General features: G+C 47.4%; 1 protein-coding gene and 1 non-coding gene across 23 annotated transcripts in view; one reads left to right on the top strand and one right to left on the bottom strand.

Annotated features, from left to right (window-relative positions):
• LOC101283030 (low affinity immunoglobulin gamma Fc region receptor II) overlaps positions 1-17,828 on the top strand; it is a 214,320-nt gene that overhangs the window by 16,196 nt on the left and 180,296 nt on the right. For 7 of the 22 annotated variants that reach the window (XM_033409788.2, XM_033409787.2, XM_033409786.2 and 4 more), the window contains exon 2: positions 3,892-4,102. The exons of 3 other annotated variants lie outside the window; for them this stretch is intronic. In XM_033409788.2, coding sequence (XP_033265679.2) covers positions 3,892-4,102 — 211 coding nt within the window. Of the gene's footprint in view, positions 1-3,891; positions 4,103-5,387; positions 5,606-6,961; positions 7,220-11,218; positions 11,474-17,828 lie in introns of those variants that run through there. 12 more of the 22 variants (XM_049708021.1, XM_049707994.1, XM_049708007.1 and 9 more) reach the window with 9 other exon arrangements.
• On the bottom strand, positions 17,495-17,565 carry TRNAG-GCC (transfer RNA glycine (anticodon GCC)). Its single transcript has one exon. It is a non-coding gene; the product is annotated as a tRNA-Gly (tRNA).

Below are 17,828 nucleotides of genomic sequence, written 5' to 3'. Positions count from 1 at the left end.
CCTCAGAGTCTCACCAACCCTGAGAGGGGCCATTTGGTTACCTTCCTTTGAGAGTAGATACGGGGTATCTGTGAGGCCACTAACTTGGCCGACTTTTGTTTACAGTTCTATAGTCTCTTCAGAGTGGAAAGGCAATTCAGACAGAGGATTAGCAGACTGTGGGTGCTCAGGTACAGGAGGACAGGGGAGCAGTAGGAGTCACATCAGTCTTGTAGTCTTTTGTTTTAGGTACCTCTCGTGTCTTTACTTTCTCATCACCCTTTTGCGATGAATCTTTCAATGAAGCTCTCTGGGACTCTTGAAGCCTTTTGGAGGCATACCAATTAAAATAGGTATCCCATTCTGTTTGTTTGATTTGAGGACTCTTACTTTCAAGTGTACTGTTAAATGAGCCATCTTGTCTAACTGGAAGATTCCCTATAATGGCCGTTGTCATTCTAGGTTGTCTTAGTAAGATGTTGCCATTTTTGTAGATATCTGTAGCTTCTTGGACCGCATTTATCAGACATAAAATAGGCAGGTGTGCCAGAAGGTGGCAAGCTTAATTCTTTGATATTTGAGGGTCCCACTTCTGTAGCTAAGCCTTGGATCTCTTAGAGCCAAATTAATGCCTAATAGGGATGTGCCGCCAGATTATGTGGTTTTTTTTTTTTTTAACAAATTTATGTATTTATTTACTTTTGGCTGCGTTGGATCTTCATTGCTGCGTGCGGGCTTTCTCTAGTTGCGGCGAGCGGGGGCTACTCTTCGTTGCGGTGTGTGGGCTTCTCATTGCGGTGGCTTCTCTTGTTGTGGAGCATGGGCTTTAAGTGCGTGGGCTCCAGAAGTTGTGGCACGTGGGCTCAGTAGTTATGGCTTGCGGGCTCCAGAGCACAGGATTAGTAGTTGTGGCACACAGGCTTAGTTGCTCTGTGGCATGTGAGATCTTCCCCGACCAGGGCTTGAACCTGTGTCCCCTGCACTGGCAGGTGGATTCTTAACCAGTGTGCTACCAGGGAAGCCCCGATTATGTGGTATTTAACAGTGTAGCTTGTTACATGGAAATTTTCGTGAGGTTGGCATGTGACCACTGTTGATCTAACCCATTCCTTGACCAACTTATCCTAGCCCAGGAGTCTGAGAGTGAGGTGGTGAGCGCTTAGTACAGTCCACATGTATTGTCTTAATTTAATTCCCCAAGTCCCTCAGCAGTTCATGCTGTGGACTTACCTCAAGCTTTGTGAGTTTCCTAATGGCTGCCATCATGCTTTCTTTTGCTTCAAGGGCTCCTATTTTCCCTCATTTAAATAATTCTCCCTGGTTCAACCAGACTTACTGTTTCTGACTGCTTGAGCACTGTTCCTGAGATCTGTCAGTACCTTCTGAAGGTGCTTACACTGTAGCTGAGATTGGGCATAAACTCAAATGTTGTGGCCTACTAGGTCTCACCATGAAATATCTGAAGTCTCTCACACCCCAAATTTGCACCTAAAAGGATTAGAACAAACAAACTTGAGCTCCAAATGGGAACTAGGTGGAGCTCGATCCAAGAGAAATTACCAGAGATACTGGAGAGCAGCTGGAGAGGTAGCAAACTAAAGTGGCTCTGTAGGAACCTTCACCTTCATCCAGGAGCCAACCCGGGAACCTTCAGTGGCTGTTTTCACATCACACCTCATTGACCATACAGGCTATACCTTGCAAAGATTGCGGGTTCGCTTCCAGACCACAGTAATAAAGACAATATTGCAATAAAATGAGACACAAATGTTTTGGTTTCCCAGTGCATATAAAAGTTACGTTTACACCATAGTCTATGAAGTGTGCAATAGCTTCATGTCTATAAAACAACATACATACCTTAATTTAAGATGACTCTATTGCTAAAAATACCAAAACAATTTCAATAATAACATCAAAGATCACTAATCACAGATCATTATAACACATAATAATAACGAAAAAGTTCAAAATATTGTGAGAATTACTAAAATATGACACAGAGACACAAGATGAGCCAAATGCAGTTGGGAAAAATGGCACTGATAGACTTACTCAACGAGGGTTGCCACGAACCTTCAATTTGTAAAAAATGCAATACCTGCAAAGTGCAGTTAAGTTAGCACAATAAAATGAGATGTGCCTGACCTGTCCAATGACAAAACTAAAGCAATTTAGTTACAAGATTATTCAAGGGAAAACATGCCATGGATTGAGGTAGTACAGTTCCTCATCAGCAGTGGAGAACTCTTCCCAAGGGATTTGGGCAAGACCAGGTTTTATAGAGCTTTAGAAGAGGCAACGTGGAGACAGGGCATGACTGGCTAGGAGGTTGGGAATTTCCTTGTAAGGCTAACAGGTCCTGATTTCTAGAGTAAGGTAAGCTGAGTTGGAGGATTGTGATTGGTGTATGTTACGTCCCTGGACAGGTTTTTCCTGTTAAGCGCAGGCTGACTTAGGTTTAGATTTATGATGTGGTCTGGTCCACTGGGGTGGCTCCAATGTGTGGGTCCCATTATATAAATTAACCTTTAAAGTGTTATGTCAGCTCACTGAAGTCTTTTCAGTGGTTAAAGAAATTTTTTCACCTAAAAATCAGATAAGGGCTGGAGGTAGATTGGGGGTGGGAGGTGGGGTAGAACAGGGCCAGTAGAAAAGCCTTGGCCAGAGGAGTGGGGCTGTTGCGGTTTCTGAAGACCACAGAGTGTAAGAACAGGTTCCACAATGTCATTTCCTTGAATATTACAGCTTGCTTCCTCAGAGAGCTTTTGGGAGAGAGGCCCCAGCAAAGGGCCCCAAGAGAGATCCCAGTGCAACTCACGTTCTGGGGATGTTGAGGGTGAACAAATGTCGATGAGGATGACAACATAAGCAAAAAAGGGAAACTAGCATTGACTTGATACCCACCATGCACTAGGGACTTCGCTAGCACGCACATTCTCTTTTAATTTTCAAAAACCTTGAGTGCAGTGTTTCTCAACCGGGGGCAATGTTGACCCCAAGAGAACATTTGCCAATGTCTAGAGACATTTTTATTTTCACAACTAGGGGGTGCCCCTGGCATCTAGTGGGTAGAGGTCAGGGATGCTTCTAAACATCCTACAGTGTATAGGACAGGTCCTCACAATGGGAATTATTTGGCCCCAAATGTCAATAGTACTGAGGCTGAGAAACCCTACTTGAAGGACAGGCATGCTAATCTTCATTTATACAGATGAGGAATCTGTAGTTCTCAGAAGCTACCTGTCATTCAAAATGAGATTTACACAGCTCTAAAGCCCTGCTCTTTGACCATGCCATAGTGATAGGAACAGTGATGGGTAAGAAAGATAAAGAACCAGGGCACTAATTGCTGCTCAAAGATATTTGTTGGAGGAATGAGTACAAGAGTGAACGACAACGGGGATAAGAGGATGGGTGTGATCATCCTATTGCCACTCTGACACACGTCTTTGTCCTTGTTCCACAATCCAAAACAGAGTCAGGGTTACGATAATAAAGAAAATCAAATGGTGGGGGCTGGCCTCAAGTCGCTATGCTCGATCTCAGGAGGAGTCTGATGCCAGTGTCTGCGCCTCTAAATAGATGTAGAAGTACGGGGAGTCTGCTGACACACTCTCCTCCATCACCTTTTCTAAGCAGAGAGACAGACAGGAGGTTCTGAGCTGAGTTTGGGTGACCATTTATTCCCCTCTTCCTCCCAGAGGCTGAGCCCAGCTGTGGCCCCAGAGGAAGAGGAGAATCTGTTTACCAGTTTCCACATTTTCTCTGAATTTGGAGTGGGACTGAGCCAGATTGATTCTGGGAAACCCTGAAACTTCTGGGATGGAAAAGTTGAGACGAAAGAGGGTGGAAGGGGAGGCGCCAATGACAAAAACAACACTTCTTTTCACTTCCTCTTTTGGACTCCAGAATTTGTCTGTTCTCTGGGGTGGAATCTGTCAAGCCTCCAGAGAAGTCTGTGCCTGCTGTGCTAGGCTGTCAGAGGCAACCTCCTCACTTCAGGAGGTGATGGGGACCCCCACGTTCCTAGCCCTCCCTGCTGCCAGGAGTGACCGAGCTGCCTGCACATCCTGCCATCCTTTGGGCCACATGCTACTGTGGACGGCTCTGCTATTCCTTGGTGAGGCAGGGTCCCCAGGAGGGGCAGTGGAGCAGGGACAGAGGCAGGCATGCTTTTCTAACTCAGCTGCTGTCACCTCGGTTGGGGCTGAGCTTGGGCAAGGATGAGGGCTGGGGCGGGAAGCACGTCAGGAAAGTCAGGAGGGTGAAGGCAGGCTGATGAAAATCAGATTCTGACAACCTTGCTGGCCTTGGCAAATTATGAAATTGGCAGAGTTCTTTTTAAAAAAAATTTATTTATTTATTTTTGGCTGAGTTGGATCTTTCTTGCTGCACACGGGCTTTCTCTAGTTGTGGAGAGCAGGGGCTACTCTTTGTTGTGGTGCGCGGGCTTCTCACTGCGGTAGCTTCTCTTATTGCAGAGCGTGGGCTCTAGGCATGCGGGCTCAGTAGCTGTGGCGCACGGGCTTAGTTGTTCCGCGGCATGTGGGATCTTCCCGGATCAGGGCTCGAACCCGTGTCCCCTGCATTGGCAGGTGGATCCTTAACCACTGCACCACCAGGGAAGCCCAGCAGAGTTCATTTTTTTTTAAGTCTTTTGCCCAATTTCACTGTGCACCGAGGTCCCTGGTGCTCTGCCACCCGCCAGAACAGAGCCAGCTGCGAGCAAAGTCTAGTGACCTAGACTTGAAGGACTAATGAGTGGCCAAGGTGTTTACCTTCCTTAGAAATTGTGTTTCACTGGGACCATATCGTAGGTGGGAGGGCTAATGCTGTCTTAGGCCAATAGGAGGTGGGGGGAAGCAATAAAACACATGGTTGGGGGCAGTGGCTGTTCTCTTTGTCCCTGAAACCACTTCAGGCAGCAGAAGCCTATTCTCTTTATGTGAAAGGAGATTCCCCTGGGCAAAAGCACAGGAGGGTGTGGGTTATCCAGGGGATGGGGATCAGAGAATACATAAGCCAGGCAATTCTAGAATCAGTTGTGGGACCAGAGGAATCGTGCATCCTCCTTGCACTGCAGACAGAAGTGAAGAAAAGACCAAGCGCAGCAGAGCAAATTTACTAAAGTGTCACAATGGCAATTTAGTCTTTCTGAATATGGAGACAGTAGATTTATAGAGATACCAATCTGGCCCCTGTGTGGTAATTCCATTAACGCACAGCTGAACAAGTAAAGACATGGAAACCCAGGTGAACGTAATGCAGACAGAGACCATCAAGAGAGTTAAGGGGATTTGCAAGGAAGTGATTATTTATAATGATGAATCATCATATCTAAACACCAGGCTGATCTTTGCTTTCTCTTTTACAGCTCCTGTTGTTGGAAAACCTGGTAACTGCTCACCACATCCTCTCCCTCCCCCAGCTACCCTCTCTCTCTGCTCCCTGCACCCTGTCTGTCCTGTAATCCAGGACCGAGGTAGAGCCAGGAAAGAGTAATTGCTCCCACTAGATGCCCTGCCCCACCCCCTGCTATGTCCTCCCCTTTCCTTCCTCCCAGGGAAGCCGGGGATGCACAGCCATGGGGCACAGGTGCCTCAGCCCTTATGCTTCTGTTACGGTGAGACCTCACAGATTCTGTCACAGAATATAACTGTCCTCTGTCTCAGTCACCTTCCTCTTTCCAAACTAAATCACAAGCCCAGGCTATTTTAGTTTCAGTTGCGTACAAAATCACATGATCTGCTTATGTTATCCCCATAACATATCTGACACGTTAGTTCATTTGCTCTGCTGCTGTTGTATTTTCCTCACTTTATGTCTGCATTGGTAAATCTTTTACTCTTCATGTATCTGTAGGCTTCAGGGCCTGTTCCCCTGGACACAAATAGGAGATACCGCCAGTTCTGGTGGGATGAACACGGCTGGGCACTGCTTTCCCTGCACCACTAACCTCTCCACCTCCCAGGACTGGTAGTGGGATGGGGCTCTACATGGGCCACTGAACGCAGGGCTCCCTAGACTGGCCTGCCAGCCTTTCTCCTCTTTCTTATTCTTCTGAGGCCAGAGAGACTCCTCTGTGCTTGGGTGTCAGGACAGGTCTATTCTAAAGGAGAAAGAATGGGGACTTCCCTGGTGGTCCAGTGGGAAAGAATGTGCCTTACAATGCTGGGGACGCAGGTTCGATCCCTGGTCAGGGAACTAAGCCCATTCCTCAACTGGAGCCCCTGGGCCACAAACTACAGAGCCTGCGCGTCACAACTAGAGAAGAGAAAACCCACACGCCATAACTAGAAAGAAGCCCGCGCACCATGAGGAAAGATCCCGCACCGCAACGAAGATCCCTCATGCCACAACTAAGACCCGACACAGCCAAAAATAAATAAATAAATACAGCTTTTGTGTTGTTGATCTGACTCCTTCCATTCTTTTTTTTTAATGTATTTATTTCTTTTTATTTAGAAATAAATACATCTTAAACAAAAAGAATGGAAGAAGTCAGAACAGAAACGTGGTGTCTGGCTCTCAGCCTGGAACCTCCACCAGATGTCCCCATTTGTCTTCTTCCAGCTGTGGAGAGAGTTTATCCATATCCACTAGTGTCCAAATGCCTCAGCTTACAGGGAAGGAAAGTGATTCCCCAAAGGATGTATGTGTAGTGTGTGTGTGTGTGTGTGTGTGTGTGTGTGCGCGTGTGTGTGTGCGTGTGTGTTTGCTTGCCCCCTCTCCCATTCCCCTACCTCTTGTCCTCTCCCCTGGGGAGGAGGCAAGCTCCCTGAGAGAATCTGGGTTCCTGGGGGCCCCAGTTTGGGCTGCACGAGTTGGAGGAACTGCCTTCGGTTGCACAAGAGTTCTGGGTTGGGTTCCTCTCTTGATGTCTCCAGCATGGCCACAGTTTTCCATCATCTGAGATTTGGGGTCTGCTTAGGCCCTTGGGGTCCCTTTCCTCATGCTGCCTTCTCTCTCTGCCCCTCAGCAGGTCTCCCAAAGGCTGTGGTGAACATTCAGCCTGCGTGGATCAATGTGCTCAAGGAGGATTACGTGACGCTGATGTGTCAGGGGACCAGCTTGTATGAAGGCAACCTCACCCTGTGGTTCCATAATGGGAGCTTCATCCAGAGCCAGAACCAGTCCAGCTACAGCTTTAAGGCCAGCAGCAACGACAGCGGAGACTACAGGTGTCAGAGAGAGCAGACCAGCCTCAGCGACCCTGTGCATCTGTACGTGACTTCCGGTCAGTGGAGGAAGGCCTGGGAGAGTCTGGGAGAGCAAGGATAGAAGACATCTGCTTACATGGCAGAGGTTTTTCGGAAAGGGGAATTGCCTGCTTACTGGGAAGCATGGCTGTGAGTTGTTTGAAGGGGTTTTTGTCCACTGATTTCCATTTTCACGCACCCCATTGCTTAGTATGTGTGGTGAGGTGGAAGTTCCTAAGAGATTTCTGAGAATATGTTGGGCTCTGTTGTCTCGGTGCTGACTGGGCAAGAAGGGGACAAGGCCACTGACAGGCAGCTGGGTATGAGAGAAGCAGAAGGAAATCCCTAGTTCATAGAAATCCTTCCATTTTTATGGCAGAGTCAGATGCACAGACAGACCACAACTGAATCCTAGCCCTGGAAATTATAGCCACGTAAACATGATGATTTCATTTACCTTTGAGCTTTGGTTTCCTTATCTGCTCAGTGGAGATACTCTGCCTCCCCCATCAGGTCCCGGTGAGAATCAGCATTTCCCTGCCCCCCTGCCCTCTGTGCAACCTGAGGTGAAAGTTGTGTCTTAACCACCTTTTATATCCAGCCCCAGGCACGGGACAGGGCTTAATAAATGTTTGCTGAGCAGATCAATGATCCTCCAAAGCTCCTGGCAAGAAATACATTCTCCATAGAGAAAAGCTGCAGTGTGATTATGATGAATATTGTCAGTGCTATTCTTCACTTAGTCCCCTTCCCTCACCCAATTCTCAAATTCTCCTCAAAGGTATCTAGGCCCGGTGGGCCTGCAGCTTCAGGCCTGCAATCTCTACCCTCAGTGCTCAGCAGGAAAAGACAGTCCTGGAGGGAAGTCCCAGAGGCCTGGCAGGGCCTCAACCTCAGTGCTCCTCCTCTCTAGGAGGGGGTGGCAAGTTCCCACCCAACCAGCAGGTGCGTTGACAAGGAGCCCTGGCACATGAGGTGGACACCACCCTGAAGACCCAGGTGAAGAGCTAGAAGGCCTGGAGCCAGAGCACCAGCCATGGGGACCCTGAACCACTGTCATGGAGACTAGAGTCAATAGAATGCCGATTGCACCAGTGGGAGTCCCGACTCAGGTGGTAGCGCTCGTTCCCAGACAGCTCAGTGCCACGGTATGAACAGCAGGCAGAGCAGGCCCTGCAGGGGCAGCTCCGTGGGCCTCAGTATCTCCAGCAGTTCGTGTCCAGCAGCAGCTCAGCAGGCCCGGCTGCATAGCCTGGCTGCTATCTAGCGGCCACACGGCAGGCCAGCTCCCACAGACACCAGCGCAGCGAGGAGCTGAGCACCACCCAGGCCTCAGTCAATCTGGCCACAGCATCAGCCTCCCAACTCACCAGCCAATCCCGGAGTGAACTCTCCCAGTGTCACCACCGTGACCCAATCTGTGCTACTGGGGAACACCACCTCCTCCCCCTCAACCTCCTCCCCCAGGCCCAGATGTATCTAAGACCACAGCTGGGAAACCTATTCCAGGTAAACCAGACCTTGGCCCAGCATGTGCCTCTAGCTTCTCAACTCATCCTGATGCCTATTAGGGCAGTGGCAGTAGTCCAGCAGGAGGGGCTGTCTGCTCAGGCTGCTGGGGGCCATGTAGATGCAGTTTAGGTAGAGAACTTGGCACTGAGGAACAACAGGCTTAGCCCAAAGCTCCACCCAGAAAGCCATTCCCCTGTTTAGCCTCCCCCAGGCCTCTAGCCAGGCCCTGGCTGTGGCTCAGGCTCCCTGTAGGGCCTCAGGCCAGTTCTTTAGCCTTAGTCCAGCTGGTGGGGGCAGTGGGAAGAGCAGGCAGAAGTGGCCACCCACCTGGGCCTTTGGGTCAGTGGCCCTCCTCAGGAATAGGTGGTGCTTGGAGCCATCCCAGGAGAGGCACAGGAGTGGTGGAGCCCTTGCCTGCATCCCAAACATGGACCCTGCTGCAGCTCCTCTGCCATCACCCATGCTAAGATCCAGGGCAAGTGCCACAGGGGTCAAGAGGACTCTAGCTGGGGTTCAGAGAATTCCAGTCACGGTAAAGAACTCTCTCCAATGTCCCTGGGCCCTTATCGGTGAGAGCTGGACATGGGGAATGTGACCCAGGAACCTCCATCCAGCTGTGCCTACACCAGCACTCATGGCATCAACCCTGTGTTCCTGTCCAGTAATCTTAGCCACTGGAGTGCAGAGGAGGTGTATGAGTTTATTGCTTCTCTACAAGGCTTCCAGGAGATTGCAGAGGAGTTTTGTTCCCAGGAGATGGATGGAAAGGCCCTTTTTTGACTTAAAGAACACCTCGTGAGTGCCGTGAACATGAAGCTGGGCCCTGCCCTCAAGATCTGCACCAAGAAATTGTCCTCGAGGAGACCTAAGGTGGCCCTCGTGCACAAACCAGCCTAAGGCTGACACTTCCACTGTCCAGGTTACAACCTGGTACCAGTAGAGAGTTTGCTGAGAAGAAAGTGCTGTTCCAATGATGTGCACCTTCAGTAGAGGGGATTACCCAGACAGGGAGGAGAACTGCAAGAATTGGTTGCTGGTGCTATATGGAAGCAGCTTTGACATTTTCTCCGGGTTCTACTTCATTAAAAAAAATCTTCACGTGCTTCCCTGGTGGCGCAGCGGTTGAGGGTCCGCCTGCCGATGCAGGGGACACAGGTTCGTGCCCCGGTCCGGGAGGATCCCACATGCTGCAGAGTGGCTGGGCCCATGAGCCATGGCCGCTGAGCCTGCACGTCCGGAGCCTGTGCTCCGCAACGGGAGAGGCCACAACAGTGAGAGGCCCGCGTACCGCAAAAAAATATATATATATCTTCACAATTCTCAGCATTCCCACCTACCCCAATCCAACCTTTATAAAAGAGGCAGCCTAGGGAACCAGGACTGCTCACCTAATCCTGGAGTGGAATGTCTAGCCAGGGCCTGAGTTCCTCAAGAGGAGGGATACACAGGATGGTATGGGAGGAAATGGGTGGAACGCAGGGGTGCCTCCCCAGTGGGAGAGGTGGGGTTTTCCAGCTTGTGTGACCCAAGTAGCAAGATGTGGTGCTCCCCACCTTCCCTGTGGATTGTCCCACTGTAGCCGTGGCCCAGAGTTTTCTCTGTGTTGTCACTCCGACCCTCAGTATTGAGCATTTTCACCTGCATTTCCGGCAGGCTCAGCAGCCAGTGTAGAGACTGTTTTGGCATCATTCCGATCTGCTGAAGGGGCTGAGCGTGGTTGACTAGCACACGTATGGCTGTTGTCATTTCTTTCTCATGTCCCGACTCCCTTCCAACATTATCTATTGTTTTCTACCCTTTTTTTCCAATTCCAACTCTACTCTGTCCTATAGCTTTAGGAAAAAGGAGTGTGTGGGCTGAGGTCAGATTATAAGTACCCACCTTAGCCTCTATTCCCTATACGACAAAGAAAGTAAATATCTTTTTCCTCAGTAAAAGGATGAAAATCGGGGGAAAAAAGTACACAGCAGGCTAATGGCCCACCCGTGTCACTGCTGCCAAAGTCCCTGCTGAAGTGAAATGCCATATTTACTAACATGCACCAAATAAGCTAACATTTGTTAGATGTCCGTGACTTTCCCCAAAGACACTTGACTCTGCTGTGTTCCCCCCACATGTTGTCTCCTATGTCAGACTGGGTCCTTCCCTCCCTCCCTCCCTCAGGGAAGGGACTGTACTCCTGGGTCTCCTGTATCCCTCCTGCAGAAAGAAGCCTGTTGGGCAGGACAGGAACAGGAAGACAAGCATATGCTGAACACCTACTGTGTGCCAGGAACTACTGTAGATAGCTAATGGTATTATTGTGACTCTTTTCACGTACAAGGAAACGGAGGCCCAGAAGAGTTAAACTATTTGCCCAAGATCACAGAGCTCATACATGATGGAGCTAGAATTACAGAGCAGGGGTGTCTGATTCCAAACTTAAGCTCTTCCCTCCACACACAGTGGCCCACCAGTAAGGATGGTCTGGATCTCGGATTTGAGTGAAGACCTCCTGGGTCCTGGGGTCCCTTTGTGTCTTTCAGACTGGCTGCTGCTCCAGACCCCTAGCCTCGTGTTCCAGGAAGGGGAGCCCATCGTGCTGAGGTGCCACAGCTGGAGAAACAGTTCTCTGAATAAGGTCATATTCTTCCAGAATGGAAAATCCAAGACGTTTTCCCATCTTCGTTCCAACTTCTGTATCCCACGAGCAAACCTCAGTCACAGTGGCGAGTACCACTGCACGGGATTTATCGGGCAGACGGTGTACTCATCACAGCCTGTGACCATCACTGTCCAAGGTGGGAACCAATGCTGTTCAAGGAGCTTTACACCTCGGAAGGATAGGTAGTTAGAGGATTACTGATCTTTTTTGTACTTCAGAACCTTTGTTCTCACGAGCATGCCTGTTTGACATCAACAGGAAATTCTAGCTTGACCTAATTGCTGTGTGAATTTGCAGCTCTGTTCCAGCTCATTTCTCAGGGATTATAGAAATGGGTGTCCTTCATTTGGAGTTTTAACTCTTAGGGGACAGAAGCCACCTTTTCATCCTCCATATCCATCCACCAGACATTGCCGCTCTCCCTCTTTTCCACCTTATTCAAACCACTTTATCATATGTCCCTGTAGGTGTCTTATGCTTGCTTGTGTCTCCCTACTGAACCTCTCAGCCTAGGCTCAAATCTTAGCTCAGAGTGGCCACGTTGGCATGAGAATCTCTCTCTACATACAAAGAAAGAGGCTTCTGCCTGTTCTTGAGAAATTGTACATTGTGGGACCCATATCATACCCTTTCAGACAGCATCACAAGCTATTTATGCCAGACTAATGGTGGTTAGTGAATACCCAGTCCTGGGCTCGGAGGAGGTGGTGAGTGAAGATGTGCTGATGTGGTCTGTGGATTCCTTAGTTCAATGTTTCCCAAAGGCTGTTCCCCAATCACATAACTCCTTGAGAGGGCTTTCAGAATGAAGGGTTCTGTGATCAAATTCATGCAGAACACACTACATACTCTGTTCCTCTCCTTTTATATTCATAATTCAGAGTAAAGGCTTCAAGAAGTCCTGTCTTAAAGGAAACTTTTAAACTAAGTTTCATAAGGCATTTGCTAAACCCAGGTAACCACAAAACCTTTTTTCTTTATAACTCTATTAATGTCCTTCAGAACAGATGTGTTTGAGGTCATCCTTTGGAAATGCTGATACAGTGCTTTATTTGGAAAGGCAGAGAGATGAAGGATAGATCCTCTGAAGCCTTCCGGGGCTAGCTGTCTGCCCTTGGCTTTCGCCTCAGTCTTTGGCTTGGGTGACTTCAAGGCTCCTCACTGGGGACCTGAACGTTTATTCCAAATTTCTGTCTTAACAGCTGTCATTTTTCCCATCCCTCTGCCTCTCCTATTAGGTCCGGCAATTCTATTCATCTTTCCACCTTGGTATCAAATCACTTTCTGCCTGGTGATGGCGCTCCTTTTTGCAGTGGATACAGAGCTGTATTTTTCTGTGCAGAGAGACCTTCAAAGCTCAGCGGGAAACTGGAAGAACTGCAAAGTCAGATGGAGTCAAGGCCCTCAGGATAAATGACCCCTCATCCCACAGGGTAACAGCAGTGGCAGCAGCATCTCTTCAGGCCATAACTTTCCTCTTCCCCTGGCCCCACCTTGACAGCAACGTGGGCTAAGGAGACTCCAGGGAAAGAAAAGGCCTGTGATCTCCAGAGCTAAAATCCTAATAGGCCCTACCTTCACTGATTTCCCTACGGCCAAGGCACAGTCACAGCCCACTCAGCTCTACAAGGACTCAGAGCAAATGTGTTTTCACAGATCCTTGACAGAGGTTCCTCAAGTATATGAAATCTCAGGAAATCCTGCTTCTACTTTCAAAATAAATCCAACAATCCGACCACTTCTCAGTACTCTACTACTAGCATCTGGTCCAAGCCACCATCATCTCACTTGAATTACTGCAGCAGCCTCCTGACTGCTGTCCCTGAACTCACCCATGACACCTGACAGTCCATTCTCACCATAACAGTCAATGTGTGTTGTATCTGTCACGTCTTTTCTTGAAGCCATGCAATAGCTTCCCTCTTGCATTTAAAGTAACAGCTAAAGCCTTTGTAATGTTCTACAAGGCACTACATTATCTTGTTCCTCAGTGCTTCTCTAACCTCATCTACTGCTCTCCCTTTGCTTCCTTGAACTCTTCAATTATACTTCTGCTACAGGTTTATATGTTATTTACTGTTTCTGAAATGTTCATTCTTACAGATATCTACATCATGCTTCATCATGGTCTTTACTCAAATATCATGTTATCAGTGAGGTCTCCTTGATCATTCGGTATAACCCCACTCCTCCACCATCTCCTAATCCCGCTCTCCTTTATTTTCCCCATTGTACTCATCACCAACCGGAGTACCATATGTTCACTTGTTTAATTGTTTACTGCTGTATTTTTCCCCTATTGTATGTATCACCAACTGACTACCCCCTCTCCCATTAAAATATGCTCCAGGAGAGCAGGGCCTTTGTCTGTTTTGTTCACTACCATATACTTAGAGTCAAGGTCAATGTCTGGCACTTGATAAAGCACTCAATACATATTTGTGGAATGAGTAAATTCTTTAGCATTTGAAATTAGAGACATTTTTAGGTACATCTACTCCATCTTCCCAGAAACAGAGGTCCAATTCAATACTATTGAACACCCTATTAGATACTACCCAATACATACCACTAGTACATGCATTTCAGCTTTGAATATATTTGCCTAAACTCAGTATTATTTACTTTCACCCATCACATCTTTTAAAGTAGTATATCAGTTGGACCTACTCCCCTTTAATTGAATTGACTTCCTAAGCCTGTAGAGTAGCATTGTGAAAAGCATACTGAAGAGAGAGCCAAACAACCTGGATTTGTGTTTCATTTCTACATTTGCTAGCTGGTTTGTCTTGAAGAATTCATTCAACTATTTTCTGAATTAGATTCTTCTGTAAAATGGTAATATCTTTATCTCCCTCCCCAGGGATATCGTGTGAGGTTAAAGTGTAACAACATATATGGAAGCATAATGTCTTTGGAACATAATAGGCATTTTATAAATGCTCATGGAACCTGATGTCTTTGGAGCACACTATTTGGCTGGCATTTTCCCCTTAAATAGATAAGATTGCTTTTACTATAGTAACTGAAAAAAAAGGTAAGAAGGTCTAAGGTGGAGTGGGGGTGGACTAGAAGGTAGAACTGAGTGAGTTATATTTTTGTGGCTAGTCACATCAGAAAAAAAAAATGGGGATAATCCCATTTGACCAGCTGTAGCCAGTATATTAAGCTCATATGCTGTAAAAATACAATCTCAGTGGCATAAAACATCAAAGGTTTATTTCTCATTCATTTTCTGCTTCCAGTCTTCCTGAAAGACTCCCCAGGAAGCTGTCTTTCATGGGATGGCTCAGGTTTATACTTCCATTTCAACACCAGCTACCACACATTGCCAAGGAAGACAAAGAGAACAGCAGTTAGGATGGTAATTAAATGCCCTCTGCCCAGTAGTAACATATCACACATACTTACATTTCATTGATCAAAACAAGTCATATGACCTGATCTCAAGAGGCATGGAATTGCAATCCCTTTCTGAGGCTAGAAGGAGGAGAATCATAAACATTGGTGAGCATCATCAATGTCTATCACACTAACATTTCTTACTGTACCACTGTGAGGGGTAAAAATGAATAAAGTATATATGGCGCTATCTCATAGACACAGCGGATCACTCCTCTTTTTCTTATTAACAGAAGCAGGATTTATTTGGGTATAGAGCAGGTACATAGTTTAGGGGAAACAGGAATCCCCTTTTGCTCCTGGATGAAATCAGAGATTTTTAAAGCTAGAAAGTGTCAGAAATGATGAAATTCAATCTTGTCATCTTAAAATTGAGAAAGGTATAGCCCAGATGGTCGAAATGACTTGTTCAAGGATGTACAGATAGTTGGTATCACAGATCTTTATATATAGTGGATCATACTATACATTTTGTTCTACAACTTGCTTTTTGTGCTCAGTTTTGGGTCAAGAGCATCCCTCCACAATGACCTTTTTTTTTTTTTTTTTTTTCGGTACGTGGGCCTCTCACTGTTGTGGCCTCTCCCGTTGCGGAGCACAGGCTCCGGACGCGCAGGCTCAGCGACCATGGCTCACCGGCCCAGCTACTCCGCGCCATTTGGGATCTTACCGCACCGGAGCACGAACCCGTGTCTGCTGCATCGGCAGGCAGACTCTCAACCACTGCGCCACCAGGGAAGCCCCACAATGGCCTTTTAAGTCATCACTTGAATGTCTCTTCTACTTTTTAAAAAAATAAATTTATTTATTTATTTTGGCCTCATTGGGTCTTCGTTCTGCGCGCGGGCTTTCTCTAGTTGCGGCGAGCACGTGCTACTCTTTGTCGTGGTGCGTGGGCTTCTCATTGCAGTGGCTTCTCTTGTTGGAGAGCTCAGGCTGTAGGCGCACAGGCTTAGTTGCTCCGTGGCATGTAAGATCTTCGTGGACCAGGGATCAAACCCGTGTGCCCTGCATTTGCAGGCAGATTCTCAACCACTGCGCCACCAGGGAAATCCCTGTTCTACTTTTAAAGACACTCAATCTAAGTTACTAAACATAAGTGGACATGTTTAAGTGTATGTTTAAAATTTGCATTGCATAATAAGCTTCTCTATTATGAATTAAAAAATAAAGTGAATGACATTGGAAGCATGCCTGTGTGATGCTGTGTCTAGGTACAGAGGTGCTTGCTTTAGGGCTATACCTGGAACTCTTGGGGGTAGACGTGCAGGTGGGGTTTTGAGACTGCTGAGGGCTGGGAGAGAAGGTCGGAGTAGCTTGACAAGGCAGCCCCTGAACAGTCCAGGGCACAGACCCCAGGCCAGGCCACCTTTTCCTTTCTGAAGTGAGCACCCTTTTCTTGCAGGCTCTTGCCTAAAATGTCCTAACTTTGACACGCAGGCCTGGGCAGCCTAAACACCGAAAGTGAATGAATTTAAAGCTGACAGCTTCTCTCCCTCCTGGGTAATAAAACAGGTTGATATGATTTTCCACCATGGAAGCCACTCATTGCATATGTCTTCAAACATTCCCTTTTTTCCAGTCCAGAAGTGGGACTGACATCTGCATCCTGACTCCCTCCTCCCTCTTCAAAGGCCCTGAAGCATTCCAAAGAGTTCTGAGCCATCTGAGGAGAAAATACCCATTTACAGAGCAAAGGTTTTTAGTTCCTCTTTTTAAAAATTAGGAGTTGCCTTTGAATCGGGTGAATAATAATATATTACATAATAGTTGAAGCTACTAGAGTTTAACATTAGAATGTATCATGTTCCCCTGGGTACTGTGCTCTTAGTATAGTGGTGACTATCCCTGTCTGTCATGCAGGAAACCAGAGTTCCTTCCCCCATGGGGAGGTTATAGAGAACATTTGCTTCTCTTTCCTCCATTTCCATCCTCACGTCTCCAAAAAGTCTCCTTCTTTTGGCTTTTTGGGAGTCCACGCCAAATAGAAACACCAAAAAATTCAAATGGGATATTCTGGATTAAGGAAAGTGAGACATAGCAAAGACTCACTTTGCAAGGCCATAGCACTGATGGGAACAAATGTGGCTTTACTGACCAGTGAACTCATAACCTCCCCTGGCCTTCAGGGCATAGGATGGACTGCAGCCTCCAGGAATTTACTCCCCACGTCCGTCCTGGGCTCTGGCTGGGAACCTGTCCAGGCCTCAGAGAAAAACGCACACTGTGCCTTTCCAACCGGCCCCTTGGGACGATGCTCCTTGGAGACACTGGCCCAGGGAGGAGGCTCAACCACAGGAGGGACATTTTCACCACAGTTCATCCATCCACATGCTCCTTCCTCCTGTGCTGTGTTCTTTCCAGGGCTGGGTGGAGAGGTCATGCCTGGGTCCCCAAGCCACAACACCAGGTTCCGGCTCCTCTCAGGAATGCGACTTGGTAAAGGAGCAAAAACCAAACGAACCCAGCCTTCAACTAACTGGTTTTGTTTATTTCAGTGTCACAAATCCTAGAATAGAAAAAGTCTCAACATATACACACTACTATATGTAAAATAGATAACTAATAAGGCCCTAGGTAACTCTTCTCAGTACTCTGTAAATGACCTATATGGGAAAAGAATCTAAAAAAAGATTGGATATATGTATAAGTGATTCACTTTGCTGTACAGCGGAAACTAATACAACATTTTAAATCAACTGTACTCCAATAAAAATTTTTTAAAATTAGAATAGCCTGAAAAAAAGAAACACACTGCATTGGCCGGGAATCGAACCCGGGCCTCCCGCGTGGCAGGCGAGAATTCTACCACTGAACCACCAATGCCCCTAGCGGTAACATGGCTGCGAGCGCCATCTCTTAAAGTCGTCTCTGGCCCTAGTTTCATTCCAGAACAGAAATCGGGCCACGCCTCTTAGCCACAATTTCGAAAACACTGCCTTTAGATTTCAAAACAACAACAACATAATAATTAAGACTTAAGAAAAAAAACTACTATTTAACCCCCTGCCTCGAGGCCATGGCTCTATTCGCATGGTGACATGCTTTCCGGCTCTTCTCGAGCCGCTGGACTCTGATCAGCCCTCTTG

This window comes from Orcinus orca, chromosome 1 (assembly GCF_937001465.1).
Source record: "Orcinus orca chromosome 1, mOrcOrc1.1, whole genome shotgun sequence".
NCBI lineage: Eukaryota > Metazoa > Chordata > Mammalia > Artiodactyla > Delphinidae > Orcinus > Orcinus orca.
The sequence above is the reverse complement of the archived record's forward strand: the minus strand, read 5'-3'. Positions and strand labels throughout refer to the sequence as shown.